The following is a 20744-nucleotide window of genomic DNA, read 5'->3' as shown; positions in this document are numbered from 1 at the left end:
TGGCGTTCTAGTTGACGTCACGTTCGATCTCCATCCACCCAAGTCGGCGTTCTATTGGACAAGTATGGAATTCAGCAATACAGACGAGTAGAGGAAAGCGCTCACCTTTATCGGCAAATACCTTCGCGATATTCCCCGCGACGTCAACGTCGATATGTTGATTCAGTCGGCGGGCGGCGAGAAGCAGCTATTAGTCGACGTCGTGACGTCGGAGGCGACGAACGACGACGTTCTCGTTTCGAGTCTCCTCTCTCTTTCGTCGTCGAAGCGACGTTTGTTTCATTCGTATGACTCCTACACCAAACTTGTATCGGATTACAGCCAAAGGCACGGCTACGTGCATTACGAAAGCGAGCCCGTTTACATGAAGGGAGTGTTCGTGAACGATATTCCGCCGAGCGTTTCGTCCTATTTGGTCGATGACGTCGTTTTTCCCCAGCGTCCTCTTTGCATTATTGAGTTCGTACACGTTGGCGGTCAGATTGCCGCGAAAGCGCCCAATTATTCGGCTTACGTTCATCGTTCGGCTCAGTACAACTGTTACACGTACGGTCGCTTTGACAACGACGCCGAGAAAGCCGTTGTTTTCAGTTTTGCAAATGCTGTTCACGACAGTCTGAGAAGGTACGGCGTCGCCAAAGGGGCCTATGTCAATTACATGGATAAGTATCTTCATGACTGGGCACATGAGTACTATGGAACGAATTATGAGCGACTCTGCGACTTGAAGCAGAAATGGAATCCAATCGACAACAATGGATCGCTTTATTTTCTTCAGGAAATCGGATCACCGTACAACCCACCGGACGATTAACAAATAGTTCTCTCCATGGAGCGATGAACTTTGCTGTCTAAAGCGTACGTTGTCATAGCTTAATACGTAGAATCTATCTAGTTTATGCAAGTTGTCCGAGGGATAACAAGATACGAAACCTCTTCCTTTCTTTCTTCCAAGTGCTTTGCTATACTACATCTTTCCACTCGATCAGCCTGGCAAAACTCATGAATAAGTCACAAAAGCTGATTTACGGTTTCCACTCTTTCATCAAAATTCTTCAAAAATTTTCTTATCAGTGTAATTCGATTTTCAGAAGCAGCAATTTTAATGGCTCCTCTATTTCTCTAAATCACTTAAAGATTACTAACTAAAATGTCTTTCGTAGTATCTCACCTTGTCTTTTGCATAAACATTGCATCTCTTTGAAATTAGAAATTCCATCACTCTTTCTTGTCCCCAATATATGGCTTCCAAAAAACGGCGTTCTTCCTTCCTATCAAATACTTTCGTCATACATATTGATTGCTAATAAATCAATACATGTCTGCCCCAACTGAAAGCAAATATTCTGCAACGTCAACTTCATTCGCTCGACATGCCCAATGTAGAGAAGTGTTGCCCCACTAAAATGGTTGTACACTAAAATATTGTATGATGCTTTAGATAGAACCTTATTTTGACTACCCCTACCTAGATAACTTTACTTTGAGTAATCACCATAGCTTAAATGGTGTCTACATGATATTCATCAAAAACGGCACTGACATTTGTGGATGTGGCAACTACTAAAACGATAAATTGAATACCGAATTAGATTTATCATCGACATTGAATCCCAATCTAATGAGTCGTTTAGCAATTTCTAAACGACCCCACCGACTTGCATAGATCAGAGCGTCACCACTCTACAAGCATCTCATTAGTGACAACTCCACGACTGTTTTACTTACCCAGCCCTTAGCATGAATATTGCACCCATTTTCAATTAAAACTTCCATCACTTCTCCATTTCCATTCTCAACAGCTGAAAGAAAGGGCGTACTTTCTCGCTATTAATTGATCATTTTGTCATGTTTAGTGATTGCTAATGAATCAATACCGAAGCACGAGCTTCCATGACTGCTCCAGCTGAAATCAATTGTCTAGCCATTTCAGGGTCACGTGCCAAATGAAGGCACGTTTCTCCATACTAAATACGCCATGACGCGATCGAAGTTTTGACTTTCTGATTCGACGCTACTCTTCGCACCGCATTCTTCGCCGTCTTCCACTTTCTCGGATGACGTTGAATATAGGAAGACACGGTTTCCTTATCTCCTTTTCAACAGCCGAAAGAAAGGCTAGATAAAACCAGACGTACGTAATCGCTTGATCAGTAAAGCAGCAAAGGGAAGAACTGTTACCGCTAGCATTCCCCATTGCAAGAGAATTGCTGGATCTCCTTTCAGCTCAGAGAAAGAAGGACTTCAAGGATATGCGCAGAGAAGGTCCGGTGTCGTCACTGATTTGATAAAACGAAAATTAACTAATTAACTCAAACAGCAAGTACGACTTCACAGGAAAAGCCATGGTATGCGAGCGGACGTGGGTGTACTGTAGCACAACCTTTAACGATTTCAACAAGAAGAAGATGGGAACAGGTAAAGAAACAGTCACGTAATTTTCTCAACATCATCATTAGTGGAAGCTGAGCAAAAGCGTGGCTACGTAACTTCGACGCTGACTTGGAAGCTATGCAATGATCGCCAGACTGAGGTATTCTTATTTGCGCTGGGCTTCATATTGAAATAAAGTTCTTTGAAGCTGGTTGGGGGCATCTTCTATAAAAAAAAGAAAATTTCTTGTTTGTTAACTCTCCTCCAAATACTGTACCTTCAGACTATTGAAGACGTAGGTAAATAGGCTGAACTCTACCTGTCTTGCAGTTCGAAATCATATATGGAGTTGTTGATGCCACAATATGTACGTTCGCCCTATGGAGAAATCAAATATTGTCTGGCTCACTTCCGGTCTACCTGCATGCACACCCTTCTATCAGCGGCACTGAGCTCGTAAAGTACGTCGTCGTCAAAGCAGTGAGTAAAGTTTTAGGCAGTCACGGAACGCTTATATCGACTTTGGGTGAGGAAACGTTAGAACGATATCCGGGATGGCAGGAAGAAAGCAGCGCCATTTGCTCCTTCGAAAAGGGTTTACACCCTTTTCGCTGTTCAAACGGCGAGAGAAACCGGGTGAGAACGCATTCGATCGCCGAGAATACCGACGATTGCCGCGATGGGAGCGGATTCGGACGCGAACTGTTGAGCTTTTAACATCCCGGATAAATTCTGAAAATGAGAAAGAAGTCGAGTTCACCGGCTTTTCGATTGCTTTTCACCTGCCTCAGAGGATGCATTCAAGCCCGACAGTTCAGTGAAAGATGAAATCCGCCAAACGCTTCGCTATTTCTTCAGCGACGTCACTCGCGCGACCGGCACCATCGACTTAGCGGCGAGTAGCTTCGTTTCGGACGTATTTTAGTGTAGTAAAATGCTATACGAGCTTAGTGTAAGTAGAGAGCGCGAAGGTAGAGACTACACTTGATTTCACCTTTTTTTTATACTTTTTCATAGGAACATAGCGTTGATATGGTGACAGCGGTGACATTTACTGAACGTGCACGTTCCTATACAACATCGAACTAAAGAAACGAAGAATTTCTCCTATGTGTCGCTAGCTGTCCTGTATGGAGATATCCTGTTGTTTATGGTTGCTAGGAACCAACTGTGCTGGCAGAGAAAAGAGCAGAAAAGAAGTAAGCGCACGTCATCAATAATAATTTATTTGTTACTTATTGTGTTTCTAGAGCGTATTCTTCTTGTGCCAGTGCTAGTAGCAGTGACGAAGCACTCAAATCGAAAGTAAAACCGGAGATCAATTGCGACGAAGTGGAGATTTTCTTCGCTAAGAAAGCCACAAGGAAATCGTCCTAGGTCAGTCCTGCGCAGAACCAAAGCCAAAAGTGTGAAAATTAAAAATAAATTGTAGTAATCGCTGGCCGTTGCTGTTGCAGCTCGTAAATCTATTGGATCCCAAGAGACTGTGCAATCAGGAAGATATCAAACAAGGTGGGACTCCATTTGAAAATGTTTATTTATTTACTCCTTTTCTTTCTACAGGCGTCTATGATCTTGATGTATCCGTTGTGGTGGTATATCACTATCACAATCCCGACGAATTCGAGCGCATTTTCTCTCATATTCGCGGTGGGAAACGAAGCGAGGGGATCCTTGAAGAACCGTAACGATTTCTCTACCAACTCTTCACCATTTTTAGGTTTGAAAATCGGATTTTGTGATTTCTTTTCAAAGAAAATCTCAATGAGTTTGAGTTCCAATTTTCGTTTTGTTGTTGAGGTGAAATAAATGAATGTTGATTTTTTATTTTGTATTAGAAGTTTTTAGTCTCTTCAACTTTCGACCACCGTGAGCTCTATAATGAATGAGCTTAGGATACTATATGAATGTTGAGAATTCGGGTGAAAGAACGAATGGCCGAAGCGTTTTTTTTAAATTTTTGGCCAAGCTAAAGAACGTCACAGCGGAAGACAAGTCTTCTTCAATACGATGTATCCATTTACGTGAGAAAGTATGATCATATAAAACGTTCTGAGTACGTACACTCGAACTAAGGCGTGTCTAGCTATCATTTTTCCTTAAAATAGGATTCATAGTCCGAAGTGCATAATTGATCAATTTTTGGTACAGTACATGGAATGTAACGAATATCTAGAGAAAAAGAAGTCGAAGCAGGAGAGGCAACTTGTGAAGAAGGGATCCAAAGAAGAGTCCTTTCACGTTTGTTCCCTCTTCATCCTGATCAGTTATGATCATGAGACGAAAGCAACGAAGCTCTTTCAGATCCTGTAATCATATACATACCCGAGACGTACCGGCGATCCTGACGAGCATCGTTCTCAATCTAGAAACAGACCAATGAAAATATTATTTAGAGATGCTCCTTGGAAGAGTAGTACCATAATATAGAATACTGGAAAGGTAAATGATATAGAGCACTCGAGGAAACTGGCCGGAAGAGCGTAACAAATTCCGTCCGTATCGAGTTCGAGAGAACAATGAAGTGTAAATACTAAGCAATCGTACTAAAAAATTACGAAAATTTTTTTCAGTCGTGCACTTTTCCTTTTTTCAAATTGAGAAAATTAACCGAAAAAGGCAGCTTGCGGAAGCATTAAAATTAAATGGTAGATTTAAGTTCATTATAAGATATTTACAGAGCAGACAGAACGCCGCGATCGTATTCAAATCGCGATACCTTGACCGCATAGCGTCGGTAAAAGCTTGCGACCGACGCCAAACGATTAAGCACAAGCTGAGCTTTCAAATTTTATATAGGTCTTAATAGAAAAACCCAAAAATTTGGGCGTTTCTAATAAGATTTAACTGGTCTAAGTACCATACCGTAACCGGAGAAACGAGGCGCGAAGTACAACAACGCGGTGCATCATAGCTTCTGCTAAAACTTTTTTCTTTCGTTTTTATTTAAAAGCGACTTCAGCTAAAATGGCCAAGTTAGATAGCGTTCCAACAACTTGTTGAACGATTCACCAAAACTTTGTAAATGCGTTACGATATCTGCCAGAACGTCAGTTAGCTAAAATTTTGACTCCTTTTTTACACTGATGCGTTTGTTCTATAAAACTGCGAGAAAGGACGACGAAATTGTACATGTGCCAGAAGTCAGCGATGCGCCTTTATCCGGGCGTGTCTCTTAGGAATCCACGTGCTTTTTCTGCGTTAGCTGAAAGTCGGCGAAACTTGGCAAAGCCTGCGAATCGCTCTTAGATTTGACTCACTGCGATGGAGAAACCTTTGGAGGTAGACAGAGAACTTGAACCGATCGCGAATTACGGGCGCTGTTCTTCGCGTGTACACGGCTCTCTCTAAAAACGCGACTACGCGCCTCTTTCTCGCGCCTCCTTTGGCTCGAAATCGTCTTCACGATTATCTCCGAGATTTGGAGAGGTCGAATTCACCGGGGTCCCTTTATAGGCTCCTAACGGCGAAACATCGACCCGACTTTCCCTATCCCTCGAAACGAACAAAGCGAAGATTGATAAGATTCTTAACCGACCCGACACGTACGTCGGTTCAATGGAACAAGGCAGAGAATACAAAGTCGAATCATATGTAGACAAATATTTATTTTTTGTACTAGTGACGCGAAACATGTGGGTTCATACTTATGGGAGAGGCGGAGCAGGTGCTATGGTGAAAAGATCTGTGACGTTCGTGCCGGGCCTCTATAAGATTTTCGACGAAATCGTCACAAACGCTGTCTTGAACAAGCGAGGCGATCCGACAATGAAAAGACTCGATATAGAGATTGACGGGTGAAGAATAACTGGAAACGATTAATATTGATTATATTATTTTGACAGGGAGAAAAATACTATTCGAGTGCGGAATAACGGAAAGGGAGTTGCCGTTGATGATGCGGGCACCGGATTGAAGCTGTGCAGCATTTTCTCAAAGAGTTTTACCGTCGAGACGACGTGTGAAGAATCGGGAATGTTATTTAAACAAGTACAATATATTACTATTATCACTAATTAATATTTAGGATTATTACTCTCTTAGACTTGGCGTGATAACGCGCGTTTTTCCGACGAGCCTCAACTGACGTCTTTCACCGGAAGACATTACACGTGCATCACGTTCGCGCCTGATTCAGCTCGATTCAATATGGAAAAACTCAACCGAGACATCGTCGCTTTGATGAGAAGACGTGCTCATGATGTTGCTGGCTCATTGCGTGGCGTCAAAGTCTATTTTAACAAAAAGAAGATACCTGTAAGATTATATATTAATTAATTAAGCATAAACTATAATCTTTCATTTTTAAGATTTGTTCTTTTTGCGATTACGTCGATTTTTATCTGAAAAGTACAGAGGATGAATTTGCGGGAGAAGAGGAAGCATCGAGAAAGGACATCAAGCGATTCGTTCACACTCGAGTTGGCGAAGAATGGGAAGTCTGCGTTGCGGCGAATGCAAGTGGATTTCAACAAGTCAGCTTTGTCAATAGTATTGCAACAACCAGGGTCAAAAGATTAACTTTTCTTTAAAGTAATGGTTTAATTTATTTAATTAATTTAGGGAGGTACTCACGTTGAGTATTTGACCCAGAAGTTGGTCAATAAGGTTGCAACGGCGATGAAGCAAAAGGTCAAGGGCGGCATAGAATTTGATCGAGTCAAATCGCATATCTGGATCTTCGCAAATTGTTTCGTCGAGAATCCTACGTTTGATAGTCCGACGAAAGAAAATATGACGCTTCCGGCAACGAGTTTCGGCTTCTCGTGCACATTCGATGAAGATTTTGTGAAGAAAGTCGTCGATCTAATTGTTCAATTGCCAGAAGTCAATTCAGAGGTAAATCAAATGATATTTCGTATTTCTACGATTAAGCTCTTCGCTTTTCGAAGGCTGATCTTCGTCGTAACGTTGCCGTTGGCGCCACGACGAAGCAGACCAAGCGGAAGGAGATTTCGGCTGGGGTCGGCGCGAGCCCCCCTGAAGAAAACGAAAACAGCACTCTGATTCTAACCGATAGAAACTCGGGAAAAGCTTTGGCCTTGAGTGGGCTCAGCGTCGTCGGTCGGAATCACTTCGGAATCTATCATATTAGTGGGAAAATGCCCAACGTCTTCGAGGCAACTGACGCGCAGGTTAAGAATAAATTCAATTAATTTAATAGTTTTTTTGAACGTTCGTTCTCTAGATTGAGGACGATGCCGACATCAAGAAGATCGTGGGAATTATCGGTCTTGAGCATGGCAGAGATTACAGCTCCATTTCTGATCTGGAAGCGCTTCGTTACCGTCGTCTCATGATTATGACTGATCAGGATGAAGACGGAACCAACATGAAAGGAATTCTCATCAGATTCCTTCATTCTAAGTGGCCTCTTCTGCTTCGACTTCCGTTTCTCGAGCAATTCATCACGCCCAGAGTCAAAGTACCCACACTATAATAAAAAATCTTTTCCAGACTATCATCATTTTAAGGTTTTCAATGGGCCGAATGAGAAGACTTTCTATTCGCTTTCCAAGTTTCACGAGTGGAAAGCGAAGACCCTTGATTCGAAATCGTGGCGTGTCAAGTACTACAAGGGATTGGGAACGAGCACGACGAAAGAGGCCAAAGAATATTTTCAAGATTTGGAGAGTCATCGCCTCAAGTTCTCTTTTTCAGGATCACCTGACGAAGCAGCAATGACATTGGTAATTCTCTATTAGTTGTTTGCAGTCCAAGGTCTTGCTAGCTCTTTTCTTGAAAGGCTTTTGCTAAGGATAACGTTGATTTTCAAAAACTTTGCATCAATGACTGGCTGGCTCAACGGAAGAAGAAACGTCAAGTTGGAGAAAACGAGGTATAGATGGCATGAAGGAAAGAAATGTGGTGCCTTTGCACAGTAGTTTGGTTTAGTCGTTTTGTCACGAACGTGAAGTCGACCAATTGACGTTCAGCGATTTTGTGTACAAAGAGCTCGCGCAGTTCGCAAACGCTGATAATGAAAGATTCATTCCTTCGTTAGTTGACGGTACGTTTCAGTTTATTTGTAGATGACGACGTTTAATTAATTATTACAGGACTCAAGCCTTGTCAGAGAAAGGTCATTTTCACTTGTTTCAAGAAGAAGGACATAGACGTATTGAACGTGTCTCAGTTGGCTTGTTCTGTGGCCGATCTCACCGCATATCATGACGGCAGTGTAAGCGCCTATCCCTTCCTAGTTGTTATTCTTATACTTCATTTATTCTGAGACTGTAGAAACTCCATTATAGATAAGTCGTTTCTCTATTTCGTAGTTCTCTTACGTTTCTTTGTTTTCCTTTATAGACGAGTCTCGAGGACGCGATTATTGGTCTCGCTCAGAACTTCGTAGGAAGTAACAACATCAATCTTCTCGAGCCGATCGGTCAGTTTGGCACGCGTCTTCGCGGGGGCAAAGATGCGGCTAGTTCGCGGTACATTTTCACCGCTCTCAGCCCACTTGCTCGTCTTATCATATCTCCTCTCGATAACCCCAGCCTCACTTATCTTCGCGACGACAACTTGGGCATCGAACCCGAGTGGTATTACCCCGTTCTTCCTCTGGTTCTTGTCAACGGATCAGAGGGAATCGGAAGGAACTTCAGTAGCTTTGTTCCCAATTACGACGTTCGCGAAATCGTCGCGAATATTCAGCGAATGCTCGACGGCCTCGAGCCGGTTGCCATGGCACCGTCCTATAAGGGTTTCACCGGCACGATTCGTCAGGATGAGAATAACGATTTCATGAGTTTTGGAAAGATCGCTCGTCTCGACGACACGCATTTGGAAATCACAGAACTTCCAATCGGACCGTGGACGGAGGAGACATATAAAGAGGAAGTGCTGGAGTGCATGTTGCACGGTTCGAACACGACTGAACAACTTATTAGGTGAACGTGAGCTCGATATCGACAAGGGTTTTAGTATATTTCTTCAGTTCTTACAGTGATTATACTGAGCATCATACGGATACGTCTTTTCGGTTTGTTGTCACTATGACCAAGGCTAGCATGAATATCTGTGAGGAGACGGGGTTCCACGAGACGTTCAAGTTGAAGAAGTCACTGGCGACAAACAATCTTGTAAGTTTTCGATGGGATTGGGAGCGATCGAAGTAGGTTATGGGTACACTTTTTAGGTTTTGTTCGATAGTAAGGGATGTTTGAAGAAGTATTCAAACGTGCTGGAAATTCTGAAAGAATTTTATGAATTGCGTCTTGAGCGATATGCGATGAGAAAGAAGTTGCTCGAAAGGCAGCTAAAGGCTGAAGTCGACAAGCTGAGGAACCAAGAACGTTTTATCGAGGAGAAGTCCAAAGGAAAATTCATTGTTGGTACGAAAGAATTCACGAGCACATATATTCAATCAGGGTAAATGTCTTTGTAGAAAACATGAAGAGAGGGGAGATAATGGCTTTGTTGAGTCGACGAGGCTTCGCCTCCGATCCCGTCGAAGCGTGGAAAGAGACGTTTTCTTCTTCATCTGAAGCCGAGAAGACCGCGCGTGGACTCAACTTCGACTATCTTCTCGGCTTGTCTATGACAGAGGAGACAGCCGAGCTTCTTTCAAAGCGACGTGAAAAGGTACGAACAGCCATTAGGTACTGTATTTCAGTTAGTGGAAATATATGGCTAGTGCGGTAAACGCACGGTTCCGGTGCAATAACTAACTTCCGCTAGTCACTTTGCTGATTCAAACATAGACGTACATAATATGGTACCCAATAACATATATGATTCTAACGTCGATGGTCACGGCAATGTAATAACTGACCTATAGAATGATTATCGTGCATTATGAGGTTTTGCCTCGGTCTATAACTCACGCCCCTTGTAAGCTAAATGACATACTGCAATCATCATTGATTCATTCAATAACCTACACCAAAGTTGAGCTAAATGTAGTGTCCGTGGGAAATCACTTTGTGCTGCGGCCTATACGCGGAGAGACTTGTGACTTTATTCCAGTTAATTAGGGGTTCTTCTCGATCGTTAGATGTCCGAATTGAGAATGGTAAGCGAGGAGACTCCAGAGACTATGTGGAAAGACGAGCTGGATAAAATTCTAGAAGAACTGGAGGTGAGTAGCTTAACGAAAAAAAGCCACAAATGTTTACTTTCTTTCACAGAAAATGGAGCACAAAGATAAACACGACCGATCGATTCCGACATCTCAGCCCTCTTTGGAAGAAGAACCAGGTCTATCTGCCGCGTCGTTGCCCGTCGGAAAAAGGGACTCTTCCACGAAAAGAAAACACGTTGCGACGATGGAAGGAAGCGATTCCGTCGTCGTCTCGGAAGAGAACACCAAAGCAACATCCTCAAAGAAGGTAATTTATCAGTGTCCGAATCTCCCTTTTGGGACGCCTTTGTGTCGAAGGTCGACGATCGAGCAAAGAAGCCGCGAAAACGCACTCCGAAGAAACTTCCCGGAAGCCGTCACAGTTCCTCTGAAGAAGATGCCGACGCCGTCTTCGTGCCTGAGCCGCCGAAGAAGAAAACGGGTTCATCTGGTGCGGCGAAGAGGTCATCTCTACCGGCATCTGATTTTTATTCTGGAGTGCCTCCACCTTCGAAGCGCTCTCCGCGCTTAGCAGAAAAATTGGGCGAGACGGCTTACGGTGGTGAATCAGGCAGTGTCGATTATGACGACCAGTTATTATTCTGGAAGGTAGAAGAGGCCGAAGAAATCGTCGAGACGGCAAAGCCTGAAAGCGGAGTGTGGGCGGTATTAGAGAGTCCAATTTTTGACGGCGAACCTCCTGTCTGATCGACTGCCATACATGGTAAACTTGGGGTTTCTTTCTTTCTTTTGTGTAGTGCGTAGCTAGCGTTTTTCCAGCCTGAGGCTTTATGACTCGGAGCTGCGCGATTCGTAAGGCTTTTTTTTGTTGCCAGTTTCACATTACATCTAAAACCAAAAGTTTTTCAGCACACTATCATGCCTTACTGTCGTTCCCTCGTGTGGAATATTTGGAAATTAAACAATCGATATCCGGGAGTTTGGGAAGAAACTAACGTCATTTACTCCTTCGAGAGGGATTTTTCGCCGTTTAAACGGCGAGTGAAACCGACTGAAAACGCATTCGATCACTGAGAACACCGAGGATTGCCGCGATGGGAGCGGATTCGGACGCGAACTGTTGAACCGTTAACATCCCGGATAAATGATGATTCTTCCTGCCCTCCCGGATATCGATTGTAACGTCTCGCCCAAAGTCGATAAGCGTTCCGTGACAGCCTAGTATGGAGCGCCGTATGGAGCGCCGTATGGAGCGCCGTAGCTGCCAAAAATCGATTACGACAATCGATTACAGCAATCGACTAGATAATGATCGCCTTTCGTGAGCCATCATGGGATCCCCGAACACCCCCAGCACATTCTTATTACTCTAATTTTTGTGAAGCCTTTTTGCATAATTTGCATCGCACTGCCTAACCACGTGAGTTGGCATGCTTTATTTTCCACAAAGGCCTACATGTACAATTTGGCCTCTTATGTAAGCGTGACACAGAGCTATACCTCTCCTCACCCTAATCTCTGCCCCTTTGGGTGATCGTATCACGAGGCCCATTATCAGCTCGCTGTTGGGTTTGCGTGCTGTTGCGTGCAGCGAGCTGCGCTCGCAGCACGACAAACCCATCGTGCTCCTTTACTGCGTTCTCTCTATGAACGTTACTGATAAAGCTCATTGCTATGGGCCCGTTACGTTTAATAGTATTTATCCTCGATAATGTAGCCTGTATAATATGCCTACTCGTTCCTGAAATCATAGATAGAAAATAGAGAGGGATTGGAAACTTGCCCAGTCACGTGACTATTAGTGGTACAAGGTGTGTCTCGCAGTAAATGGAGCACTTTATCGACGGTCTCCAGACATTCATTGGCGAAGACGTGTGTTCGATGACTTCGCCACGCCTTGATTTGGCGAGAGAACACGCGAAGGAACTCCTTTTCCGTCTCGATAGTCGCATTTTCGATTCTCCCGTAACTTCGATCGTCGCCGCAATAGACGATTGCGTCAAACGTGGAGAGAAGGGAGTCACGCTGACAATTCGGCGAGAGAACGCGTCAATGGCATTTCAGGAGGCATCAGTGACGGCATTGCCTCTGTATTGGGAATGCATCAGCAACATGCTCGGCGGCCGACTGGCTGATTCCCTTCTTCAGCAATCGGTGAACGACAGTATTTACCGCAAAGCATTTGCGAGACGCTTTGGGAGCGACGGTGTTGGGGGTGCCCTGGCCTCACCGTTAGGTCCTGCGGAGAGTTTGTCGGCCGATGAGGCTAACGCTCTACGCTACATGTCGGGCTATATTCCTTACCAAATTCTCCGCAAGTCTATGTCGTGAGGAAAGCACGTCTTCTGCACCCTCCTGGAGAAGCTGAAAAAAGACAAGCCGGAAGAGAATGGCGAGTCAGGAGACGACATCGATTCTGAAGCTTGGCTTCGGCGCGTCAACAGGGGCAGTCTTTTTGAGGTCACCGATGCAGCGTTTGAATTTTTTGTAGCGGTTGAACAGAATCTGCGTCACATCCTCCCACAGCTGATTGAGGGAAAAATCGACGTCGTCCGCGACCACGTAATTGAAGCGCTTGATGTTCAGTCATTCTGGCAGAGCCTGACGCAAGACGCTGACAAGAACGATCAAGAAGACCTGCTAAGAGAAATTGTCTGTCTATTCATCCGAATTCGCGGTCATTCCATCGCCGCTAAATGGTTAGAGCAGTATAAGCGAATGAAGGGTATGGGGACTGCTAAGAGTAGGAGATTGAGGAAGTCCTTAGTTACCGAGAAGTAGGCAACGCATGCAGCATGCCGACTATATTTATATTGCTCGAGTCATTTATCCGATTTACTCTGTGAACCTCTCCTTCGCTTGGGAATAGGGTCGTTTTCAATCATATCATCTGGGTACAATAATCGCTTTCGACTTGAGTTGCCTCTGACCGGAAGAGCTGCTGATCCTTGCTGCCGTAGCGACATAGTGTTGTCCATGAACTGCTTGACAGACGGATTGTCCGCCGTCCTCCGCGCGCTCTCTGCTGTCCAAAATAGTTCTCTGTTGGATCCTGGTTGAGATGGCCACTTGCAAAAAAGCATTTTTCAGATCCTTCGACGGTAAAAATGTAGCTAAGCAGCCCGACAAACGAACGTACTACAATGGTACATAGATTGATGCTCCTTATTATAATATGCAGTAGATGATTGAATTACCTGTCATAATCAATCCTTCCAGCGTCTCTTTACTAAGCTGCCTTTGGGCTTTCTCTTTTTTTGTTAAATTCATTGATTCAACTTGCAATTTCCATTCATGGAGATACCCCAGAAACTCCTTCTCTAAAAACTAGCAAGGCAAGTGTGACTGCTACAAGTACAAGTAATGGCTAACCTCTCGCCGCCTGTCGTCAGAACTAGTGTAGCCACGCCGATCTGATTTGACAGCCCTGAGCGATCTCACATTCAAACAGTCAAAGAATCTGTCGAACATTCGCACAAATCGCGCCGTTTCTTCTGATCTCTCTATCAGAAAATGTTCAAGACCGTGAGCTACAGATGCGCTCAAGACCTGCAACCACAATATTTTTCTTTTATCCTAGCACCAATAGACAAGCAACTACTTGTACCTGAGCTGCGAGATCCACTCGCATACGCGAGTATGAATGACGTTAGCTCTACGGCAGTAGGGACAGGCCACTTCTGTCAGCACTTTCTCGGCATATGCTGTAAAGCTCGCGGATGTGCTGCCAGGTGACGTACTTTCCGTTGATCTAACAACATTCTTCAGGGATTTTTTAATTTGTCAGCGTCTTACGGGATGTTGCACGTGGGATTTCCGTCTACCATAGGCATACAACCAAAAAAGAGGCCGACGACAGACACGACGCAAGCAAGAGCTTTGGAGTTGGCGATCATTGTGGCCTGAATAGGGCGTTGGCTCGTCGAGTAAAGCATGCATACGTTTTCTTTGTCGGAGAGGCCTATAAAGTGACGTTGAATTCAACGACCTCTAAGTCTTGAATTACTTATTGAGAAGCATAGTCCATCACTTATTAGTCTTTCTCGGTCGGAATGAGAATTCAAGACTTTAACACGTGAACTCTTTCTGGGAATTGACGCTGACATTAAAAGGCTTCTTCCCTCGAGGTATTATGGCGTGCGACTCTAAACTTACGAATCACGTCTGAACGTCGACAGCCCCTCTGGCTCTCTATAATAGGAATGGCACGTGTCCTCCTAAAATTTGGGCGCTATTATGGGTGTTCAGTCTGTAATGTTTTTTTTCAATGCACGATCGAGTCATTGCAGAATAACGTGCTCTAACAATTTGATGGGGACAGTCGAAGTCTGGACGAGATTAGACGGCGCTGATGGTCGTCTAACCGAGATTTACGTACGTCAAGATGACTGAAATACAGGTGAGCATTCGCGAGCGGGTGCGACTGAAGGTGGGCCCCTCTTCTCATGTGTGTGTTCGATTCGCGTCGCGTGCAATGGCTTCGTCGGTGTCGAAGCTTGAAAAGTCCTAGTCGCAATTTTTTGTGGCGATTGTCAGTCGTTTCGTTTCGGCTAAATCTCCCATTTTTCATTTTGTCGTCTCGAGAGACGCGGACGCTCTTGCAATTAAAGATATCGCGCTTTATTTAGAGTATTTGATTTTTAGGTCGTATCCGGCGACGTGGCAGTAAATACTCAATCGGGGACCCCATTTGGACACAGCGCCCCGTTTTCTCCCCACACATTAATATTGGTACGTCAAAAAAACCCCATGGATTCAAAAACCCATGGATTCTGACATCGGACAAGCAAGATAAAAGAGTATGTTTCTTTCTGAGACTCAATATTTGTTTCCCATATGCGACTCTTAATTGAGAAGCGATGTCATCGGCGCATTCCGTTTGAAAGTAGATCAACGATAACATGTAAAGAAACAGTCACGTGATTGGCTAAACATGGAAGCTGTGCTTTGGCTAAAAAAGCTTGAATGTTGATCATGACTTCGAGTAGGCTCGTATCCAGCCTGTTATCCGGGCGGCTCTTACTGCGTGAGCCTGGATAAACAGGCTTGGTAGCCTCGGAGTCCCAGACCTTCTCTCGCGTGCTTTAGGGTGGGCGTGCCGGGCGCGAGAGAAGGTCTGGGCACGCTTCTCATGTAGGCCTGTCCCTTTGATCTCAAATTTGATTACGTTGCGCCCGCCTCTCACCACCGAAGCTCGACTTCTACGGGGATTCGTATCGATCTTCGATCGATCGGTAGTCCGATCGATCTCCATCGATCGGTGTCCCTCGATCTTCGATCGATCGTTAGTCCGATCGATCGAAATCGATCTTCAATCGATCGGTAGTTCGATCAATCTCTATCGATCGGTGTCCCGATCGATATCGATCGAAGATCGATCGCGGTAGCGACTAAAAGTCCGATACATTTCCATCGATCGCTAGACTACGGGACGGTATGAAACCCGGATAGCCGTAATTCGTTTTTGGACTCGCCGCTGATAGGGCACCCGCATCGGGTGCTCGTTCTCTGATTGGTCAATTAAGATCAAAGGAACAGGCCTACATGAGAAGAGTGCCCAGACCTTCTCTCGCGCCCGGCACGCCCACCCTAAAGCACGCGAGAGAAGGTCTGGGACTCCGAGGCTACAGGCTTGGAGACTGCTCGTTGGTGGGGCGTGGACAAGGCGTGGTTTGGCGTAGGTTGCTATGGCATCGGCCAATCAGCAGCCGGCTTCGCCAAACTGGACTGCAGTCTCTGATTTGTCACTTATAGTCATGTGATCAGTAGACGTCATTTCTAAACACGTACAATTTGCGTAGGCATTCGCGCACGCCTGCGTGAATTCGCGTCTAGGAAAACGCCCCCTCCGCCGCGTCGAGGCCGCGCCGACCCTCGCCGATGGGAATCCAAAAGTTTGGACGTTGAGAAACGGACGGATCATCTCGATGTACACATGACTCTCGGATTCGCTCCGGACGTTAAGTCCGTACGGTAGCGCACGCTTTGGATGACGTATGGATCATAAATATTAACCCGATCCCATCTCGCGATATAACGCGATTCGCGAAGTCCTCCTTCCTTCTCTCGTCTGTGATTCTCTCACAATGGGCAATAGCTTTGACGGTTGTTATAACTCCTTTTCCTGGTAGTCTTGTCTAAAAATAACAATTATGTGTGGCTTCTCCTAGCCTTTCTTTCGGCTGTCGAAAATGGAGATACAGAAACCGTTTCTTCATGTATTCGACTTTATCCGAAAAAGTGGCAGACAGCGAAAAGAGAGGTACGATGAATCCCAGACCCTCCCTCCCTTCCCGGATGCACCGTTCCTTCGAGAGAGGTCTGGTACGGTTCCGCCCCATTCACGCCCATTCGCCCACGCATAATGACGTGGGGGTTAGCGAAGAGCAATACACTCCGGTACTCGCCCAAGACGAGGTAGGCTAAAATCGCATACTCCAGCCGTTCACGCCATCGTTTGCATATGCTGTTTCTCCTGAGGCGTTCCCATCGTTTTACGACCATCAATCGGCTATCATCGAAGTATTCCTATCTCAGGAGAAGCAGCATACGGCTCGCAAACGATGGCGTGAACGGCTGAATTATGCGATTTTAGCCTACTAACTCGTCTCGGGCGAGTACAGGAGTGTATTGCTCTTCGCTAACCCTATTGTTCCCCCACGTCATAATGCTTGGATGAATGGGCGTGGAAGGGGCGGAACCGTACCAGACCCTCTCTCGTAGGAACGGAGCATCCGGTACGCGAGGGAGGGTCTGGGACCGAGGCTAGAGTAGTTCCAAATCAGAAAGTCAAAACTTCGATTCTCTCACGCCCTATTTAGAATGGAGAAACCTGCCTTCATTTGGTACGTGACGCTGGAATGGCAAGATATTTGATTTCTGCTGGAGCAGACATGGAAGCTAGTGCATGGGTACTGCTTTATTGGCAATCACTGATCATGACCAAATGATTAATTAATAGTTTGATATGACGCCCTTTCTCTCATCCGCTGCGAATGGAAATAGAGAATTGATGGAAGTTTTAATTGAAAATGGATGCAATATTCGTGCAGAGGGCAGCGTAAGTGTAACTATCATTAGGGTTATTACTAATGAGAAGCTTGTAGTATGGTGAAGCTTTGGCATATGCGAGTGTGTGGGGTCATTTGGGGATTGCCAAACGACTCATTGAATTGGGATTGGATGTCAATCATAAATCTAATCGGGTATTCAATTTAACGTAATATTGGCCATATCCACAAATATGAGAGCCAGTTTCGATGAATAGAGTAGAATAGCATTTTTTGCTATAGTGATTACTTCCCGGATGTTAGACTGTGTCAAACAAAGCGAAGTATTCTGGGCAGGAAATCAAAATAAAACGGCTGTGGATGTGGCTTTTGCCCAAAAGAACCAGACAATATTTCAATGCAATGATTTTTAGGGCAACACTTCCCTTCATTGGGCATGTCGATGGGATTACGTTGAAATTTCAGAATATTTGCTTTCAGTTGGGGCAGATATTGAAGCTGTCAATTTCGTATTGATTTATTAGCAATTTTTTTTCTCACAAACTTCATTGCAATATAGGAAGGAAGAACGCCGTTTTTGGTAGCTATTGGCTATGGAAATGGAAGAGTGATGAATTTTCTAATTCTAAAGGGATGCAATATTTATGCACAGGACAAAGTGAGATACTACGAAAGACAGTTTAGCTTCTAATCTTTAAGTGATGTAGAGAAATAGAGGAGCCATTGAAATCGCTCATTCGAAAAATCGCGTTTCGCTGAAAGAAAAACTCGTGAATATTTTCAGCGAGCGAGAGGAAATCATAGATGAGATTTTGTGACGTATTGATACGAATTTTTTGTAGGCGACTTCTTCTACAGATAAAGAAATTACTGCGGATAAAAGAGAGGAAGCAATTCCAAAACCTGAAGTAAATCTAGGCATGCGTCCTCATAGAATTAAACATTAAAATTATTACCTTCCGCTCGTATGCAAACGATAATGAGGAATAGATTAAATTGATTCGATGTCTTTGAAAGTGTCAAAGTGTGGGATATATTATAGACAATGTTATACCCTATATAGAAGAAAGACTTTATATCACTGTGCACGTCAAGAACGGAGCAAATGCACAAACCAATTGATTGTCTTGAAACAGCATGCGGAGATATTTTATTAAATTAGTTGTTAGCAGATAATTAGGTCAGTAATGTGACCTAACGAAACAAATGCCATTCTAGTTGTCACACAGTTATGACATAACTTCAAAAATGCTTCTTATTCAAAGTCAAATAAGAATTGTCGTTTTCTAGGCAGAAGAAACGACTTTGAGAGCAGATTCAAAGTCTTTTCGATCTTCACCCACTATAAGCGCTTTTGTCTTGGGAGAGCAGACTCTCATCGTGTCTTCAAAGGTCAGTAGAGAGATATTTAATCTGAACCAATGTTTTCAATTTGTTAGCGTGTTGGTTAGTTGCAAAGTCGCCATGATAGGGCGGAAAAAGAGAGAAATATTGCCAATTCGGAGAAGGAAAGTCTTGCAGAGGTATATAGCTGTACTAAAGAGAGTGAATTATTTTGCATATTTCTTTAGCTAGTACAAGAGCTGCAACGTCGCCTTGATAAGTCTGAAAAAAAGAGTATCACTGCTTGTACGGAGAAGGAAAGTCTTACCGAAGATCTCCGCTCGTCCCAACATGTAAATAGCTGTGCTAGGTATACAGTTAATTACTTTGTGTATTTCTTTAGCTTGTACAAGAGCTGCAACGTCTCGTGGAAGAGGAGAAAGCTTTTTCTCGAGCTACAGAGAGAAATCTTCATTCGTCTCAACAGGTTGGTTGGTGGTAATAATGTTAATAATAAAGGGATTCTATTTTGGCATTGCATTAGTTCGTCCGTGACCTGCAAAAAGAGAAGGACACTATACTTTCAGAGCACAAAGAAAAAATGACTGAAGTTGAAAAGGCGAGTCAGTACCTCCGTGAGCGAATTGCTCGAGCAGAAACGGATATTAGTGAGAGATAGATGTGTACTGTAGTACTGTACGACAATGATCTCTTCTTAGGAAGGATGTCTGAACGTTCCGCTCAACTGGAGCAGGAACGCGATGAAGCACGACTAGTTGCTCAAGAAGCGCAAAGAAATTTGAGCCAATACGAAAGCGTGCATCAATTTTCCTCCCCCGACGTTATCATAAGTGACGTCAAACTCGGTGGTGGATCGCACGGAGGTAAATAAGTAGGATAATCTAATAAGTAGGATATTCTATGATTTGACTTATTCCTTACTCGAGACGTTCGTGTGGGTCGTTGGCGCGGGTGCAATGTCGCCGTCAAGACATTCTTCGACTTTCTTCGCGTTGATGAATATCTTCGTCGTCTGGAGCAAGAAATCTCAATCTGCAGCCAAGTTCATCATCCGAACATCGTCTCTTTGCTAGGCGTCATCACTCAAGATGGCATTCCACTGAGATTAGTATCAGAGCTTCTCGAAGCCTCTCTCTCTGATATCATTGCCGTAGCGGGCGGACGTCTATCTCTGAGAGAACAAGTCGACGTAGCAGTCGGCTGTTCATCTGGAATCTGCTATCTTCACGGACTCGGCATTCTTCACGGAGACATTCGATCAACGAACGTCGTTGTCACATCTCTCATGCAAGCGAAAATCTGCGATTTGGGAGCAGCTCGTTTTTCCGAAGTCTCCAGTCTTTCAGCCGGGCTAATGAGTCCTGATTATATTGCTCCGGAAAGGCTCAAACTTGGTGAGCACAACACGAAAATGGCCGACGTCTATAGCCTCGGCGTGACGTTCATCGAATTGATGACGGGAGAGAAACCAGCACCAAGAAAGAGAATGACGCAGGGAACAAGTGTTAACCATCCTAGCATAAGGCGTCTTGGCCTAAGAATGGTCGATCCCATTTGTTCTAATCGGCCTTTAGCTACGGACTGTTTGGCCAGATTGGAAGGCATTCAGGCGTCTGACGAGGAGTACAAATGTTGTCCAGCGAAGAGAATGGTTAAAGGTAAGGTGTATGGCGGAGAAAAAGTGGAGCTCGTTGGTGAGCCGTGGAGCTGAGTCATGTTGTCCTTGGACTAGGCCCGATTTCAAATAATATAATCACTTTACACATTGCCGTATGTTAACGACAATTATCACTAAGGGCTAGGTAGTTATGTGCGTGTTAGCGTAAAGGAGATTCTTTACTAGTCACGTTTTTGGTCAGGTGGTGTGTAATCTGACAATGATTTGATGGTGAACAAAACATATATCTTTCAAAAGTGCATGTCTTTTCTTTTAGATAGATTCAAAACGAATACCTAGCGTTGCGGGGGAAAATAGCAGTGGATTTTTCAAA

The 20744-nt window shown here is 44.4% G+C and overlaps 3 protein-coding genes and 3 long non-coding RNA genes across 7 annotated transcripts; 4 read left to right on the top strand and 2 right to left on the bottom strand.

Moving 5' to 3' along the window:
- The first annotated feature begins 154 nt into the window (after positions 1 to 154).
- Positions 155 to 814, top strand: LOC136199243 (uncharacterized FAD-linked oxidoreductase YvdP-like). The gene has a single exon (XM_065989417.1). The coding sequence runs from the start codon at positions 155 to 157 to the stop codon at positions 812 to 814; it is 660 nt and encodes a 219-aa protein (XP_065845489.1).
- A 510-nt stretch (positions 815 to 1324) lies between these two features.
- On the bottom strand, positions 1325 to 2109 carry LOC136199091 (uncharacterized). Its single transcript, XR_010672962.1, has 5 exons — positions 2028 to 2109; positions 1878 to 1967; positions 1729 to 1827; positions 1585 to 1683; positions 1325 to 1401 (listed from the first exon to the last, which is right to left on the bottom strand). It is a non-coding gene; the product is annotated as an uncharacterized lncRNA (long non-coding RNA).
- Positions 2110 to 2187: 78 nt separating this feature from the next.
- On the bottom strand, positions 2188 to 3077 carry LOC136198861 (uncharacterized). Its single transcript, XR_010672905.1, has 4 exons — positions 2806 to 3077; positions 2651 to 2751; positions 2336 to 2598; positions 2188 to 2279 (listed from the first exon to the last, which is right to left on the bottom strand). It is a non-coding gene; the product is annotated as an uncharacterized lncRNA (long non-coding RNA).
- On the top strand, positions 2993 to 4945 carry LOC136198860 (uncharacterized). The gene is made up of 6 exons (XR_010672904.1): positions 2993 to 3325; positions 3391 to 3572; positions 3624 to 3750; positions 3806 to 3885; positions 3937 to 4173; positions 4222 to 4945. It is a non-coding gene; the product is annotated as an uncharacterized lncRNA (long non-coding RNA).
- A 637-nt stretch (positions 4946 to 5582) lies between these two features.
- On the top strand, positions 5583 to 11276 carry LOC136199324 (DNA topoisomerase 2-alpha-like). Its single transcript, XM_065989509.1, has 20 exons — positions 5583 to 5655; positions 5830 to 5941; positions 5996 to 6170; positions 6219 to 6363; positions 6418 to 6630; positions 6684 to 6881; positions 6937 to 7212; positions 7266 to 7508; positions 7562 to 7798; positions 7848 to 8063; positions 8120 to 8212; positions 8269 to 8383; positions 8433 to 8554; positions 8683 to 9266; positions 9323 to 9458; positions 9515 to 9710; positions 9764 to 9960; positions 10373 to 10456; positions 10506 to 10706; positions 10757 to 11276. Exons 1-20 carry the CDS (start codon positions 5638 to 5640, stop codon positions 11144 to 11146), a joined length of 3951 nt encoding a protein of 1316 aa, XP_065845581.1. The 5' UTR covers positions 5583 to 5637; the 3' UTR covers positions 11147 to 11276.
- A 4957-nt stretch (positions 11277 to 16233) lies between these two features.
- On the top strand, positions 16234 to 20728 carry LOC136199100 (uncharacterized). 2 transcript variants are annotated; one of them, XM_065989221.1, is made up of 16 exons: positions 16234 to 16504; positions 16570 to 16661; positions 17221 to 17310; positions 17361 to 17459; positions 17506 to 17604; positions 17823 to 17918; positions 17969 to 18067; positions 18117 to 18204; positions 18253 to 18317; positions 18700 to 18801; positions 18861 to 18932; positions 18981 to 19085; positions 19136 to 19219; positions 19277 to 19400; positions 19452 to 19616; positions 19680 to 20728. In XM_065989221.1, the coding sequence occupies exons 1-16, from the start codon at positions 16486 to 16488 to the stop codon at positions 20462 to 20464; spliced, it is 2184 nt and encodes a 727-aa protein (XP_065845293.1). In that variant the 5' UTR covers positions 16234 to 16485; the 3' UTR covers positions 20465 to 20728. The 2 variants fall into 2 exon arrangements, with proteins under 2 accessions (XP_065845293.1, XP_065845294.1); XM_065989222.1 differs by lacking the exons at positions 16234 to 16504; positions 16570 to 16661 and adding an exon at positions 16988 to 17136.
- The last annotated feature ends 16 nt before the right edge of the window (positions 20729 to 20744 follow it).

This window comes from Oscarella lobularis, chromosome 20 (genome assembly GCF_947507565.1).
Source record: "Oscarella lobularis chromosome 20, ooOscLobu1.1, whole genome shotgun sequence".
NCBI lineage: Eukaryota > Metazoa > Porifera > Homoscleromorpha > Homosclerophorida > Oscarellidae > Oscarella > Oscarella lobularis.
This window is presented reverse-complemented; position numbering and strand designations above follow the sequence as displayed.

Bases quoted from the DNA above. Each gene is read 5' to 3' on its own strand.
- LOC136199100 (XM_065989221.1), top strand. The intron at 17,311-17,360 runs GTACTGCTTTAT...ATTAATTAATAG, and splicing joins ACATGGAAGCTAGTGCATGG to TTTGATATGACGCCCTTTCT. The intron at 18,068-18,116 runs GTGAGATACTAC...TAAGTGATGTAG, and splicing joins ATATTTATGCACAGGACAAA to AGAAATAGAGGAGCCATTGA.
- LOC136199243 (XM_065989417.1), top strand. From the start codon at position 155: ATGTTGATTCAGTCGGCGGGCGGCGAGAAGCAGCTATTAGTCGACGTC.
- LOC136199324 (XM_065989509.1), top strand. The intron at 6,171-6,218 runs GTGAAGAATAAC...TTATTTTGACAG, and splicing joins CTCGATATAGAGATTGACGG to GGAGAAAAATACTATTCGAG. The intron at 8,555-8,682 runs GTAAGCGCCTAT...TTTCCTTTATAG, and splicing joins CCGCATATCATGACGGCAGT to ACGAGTCTCGAGGACGCGAT.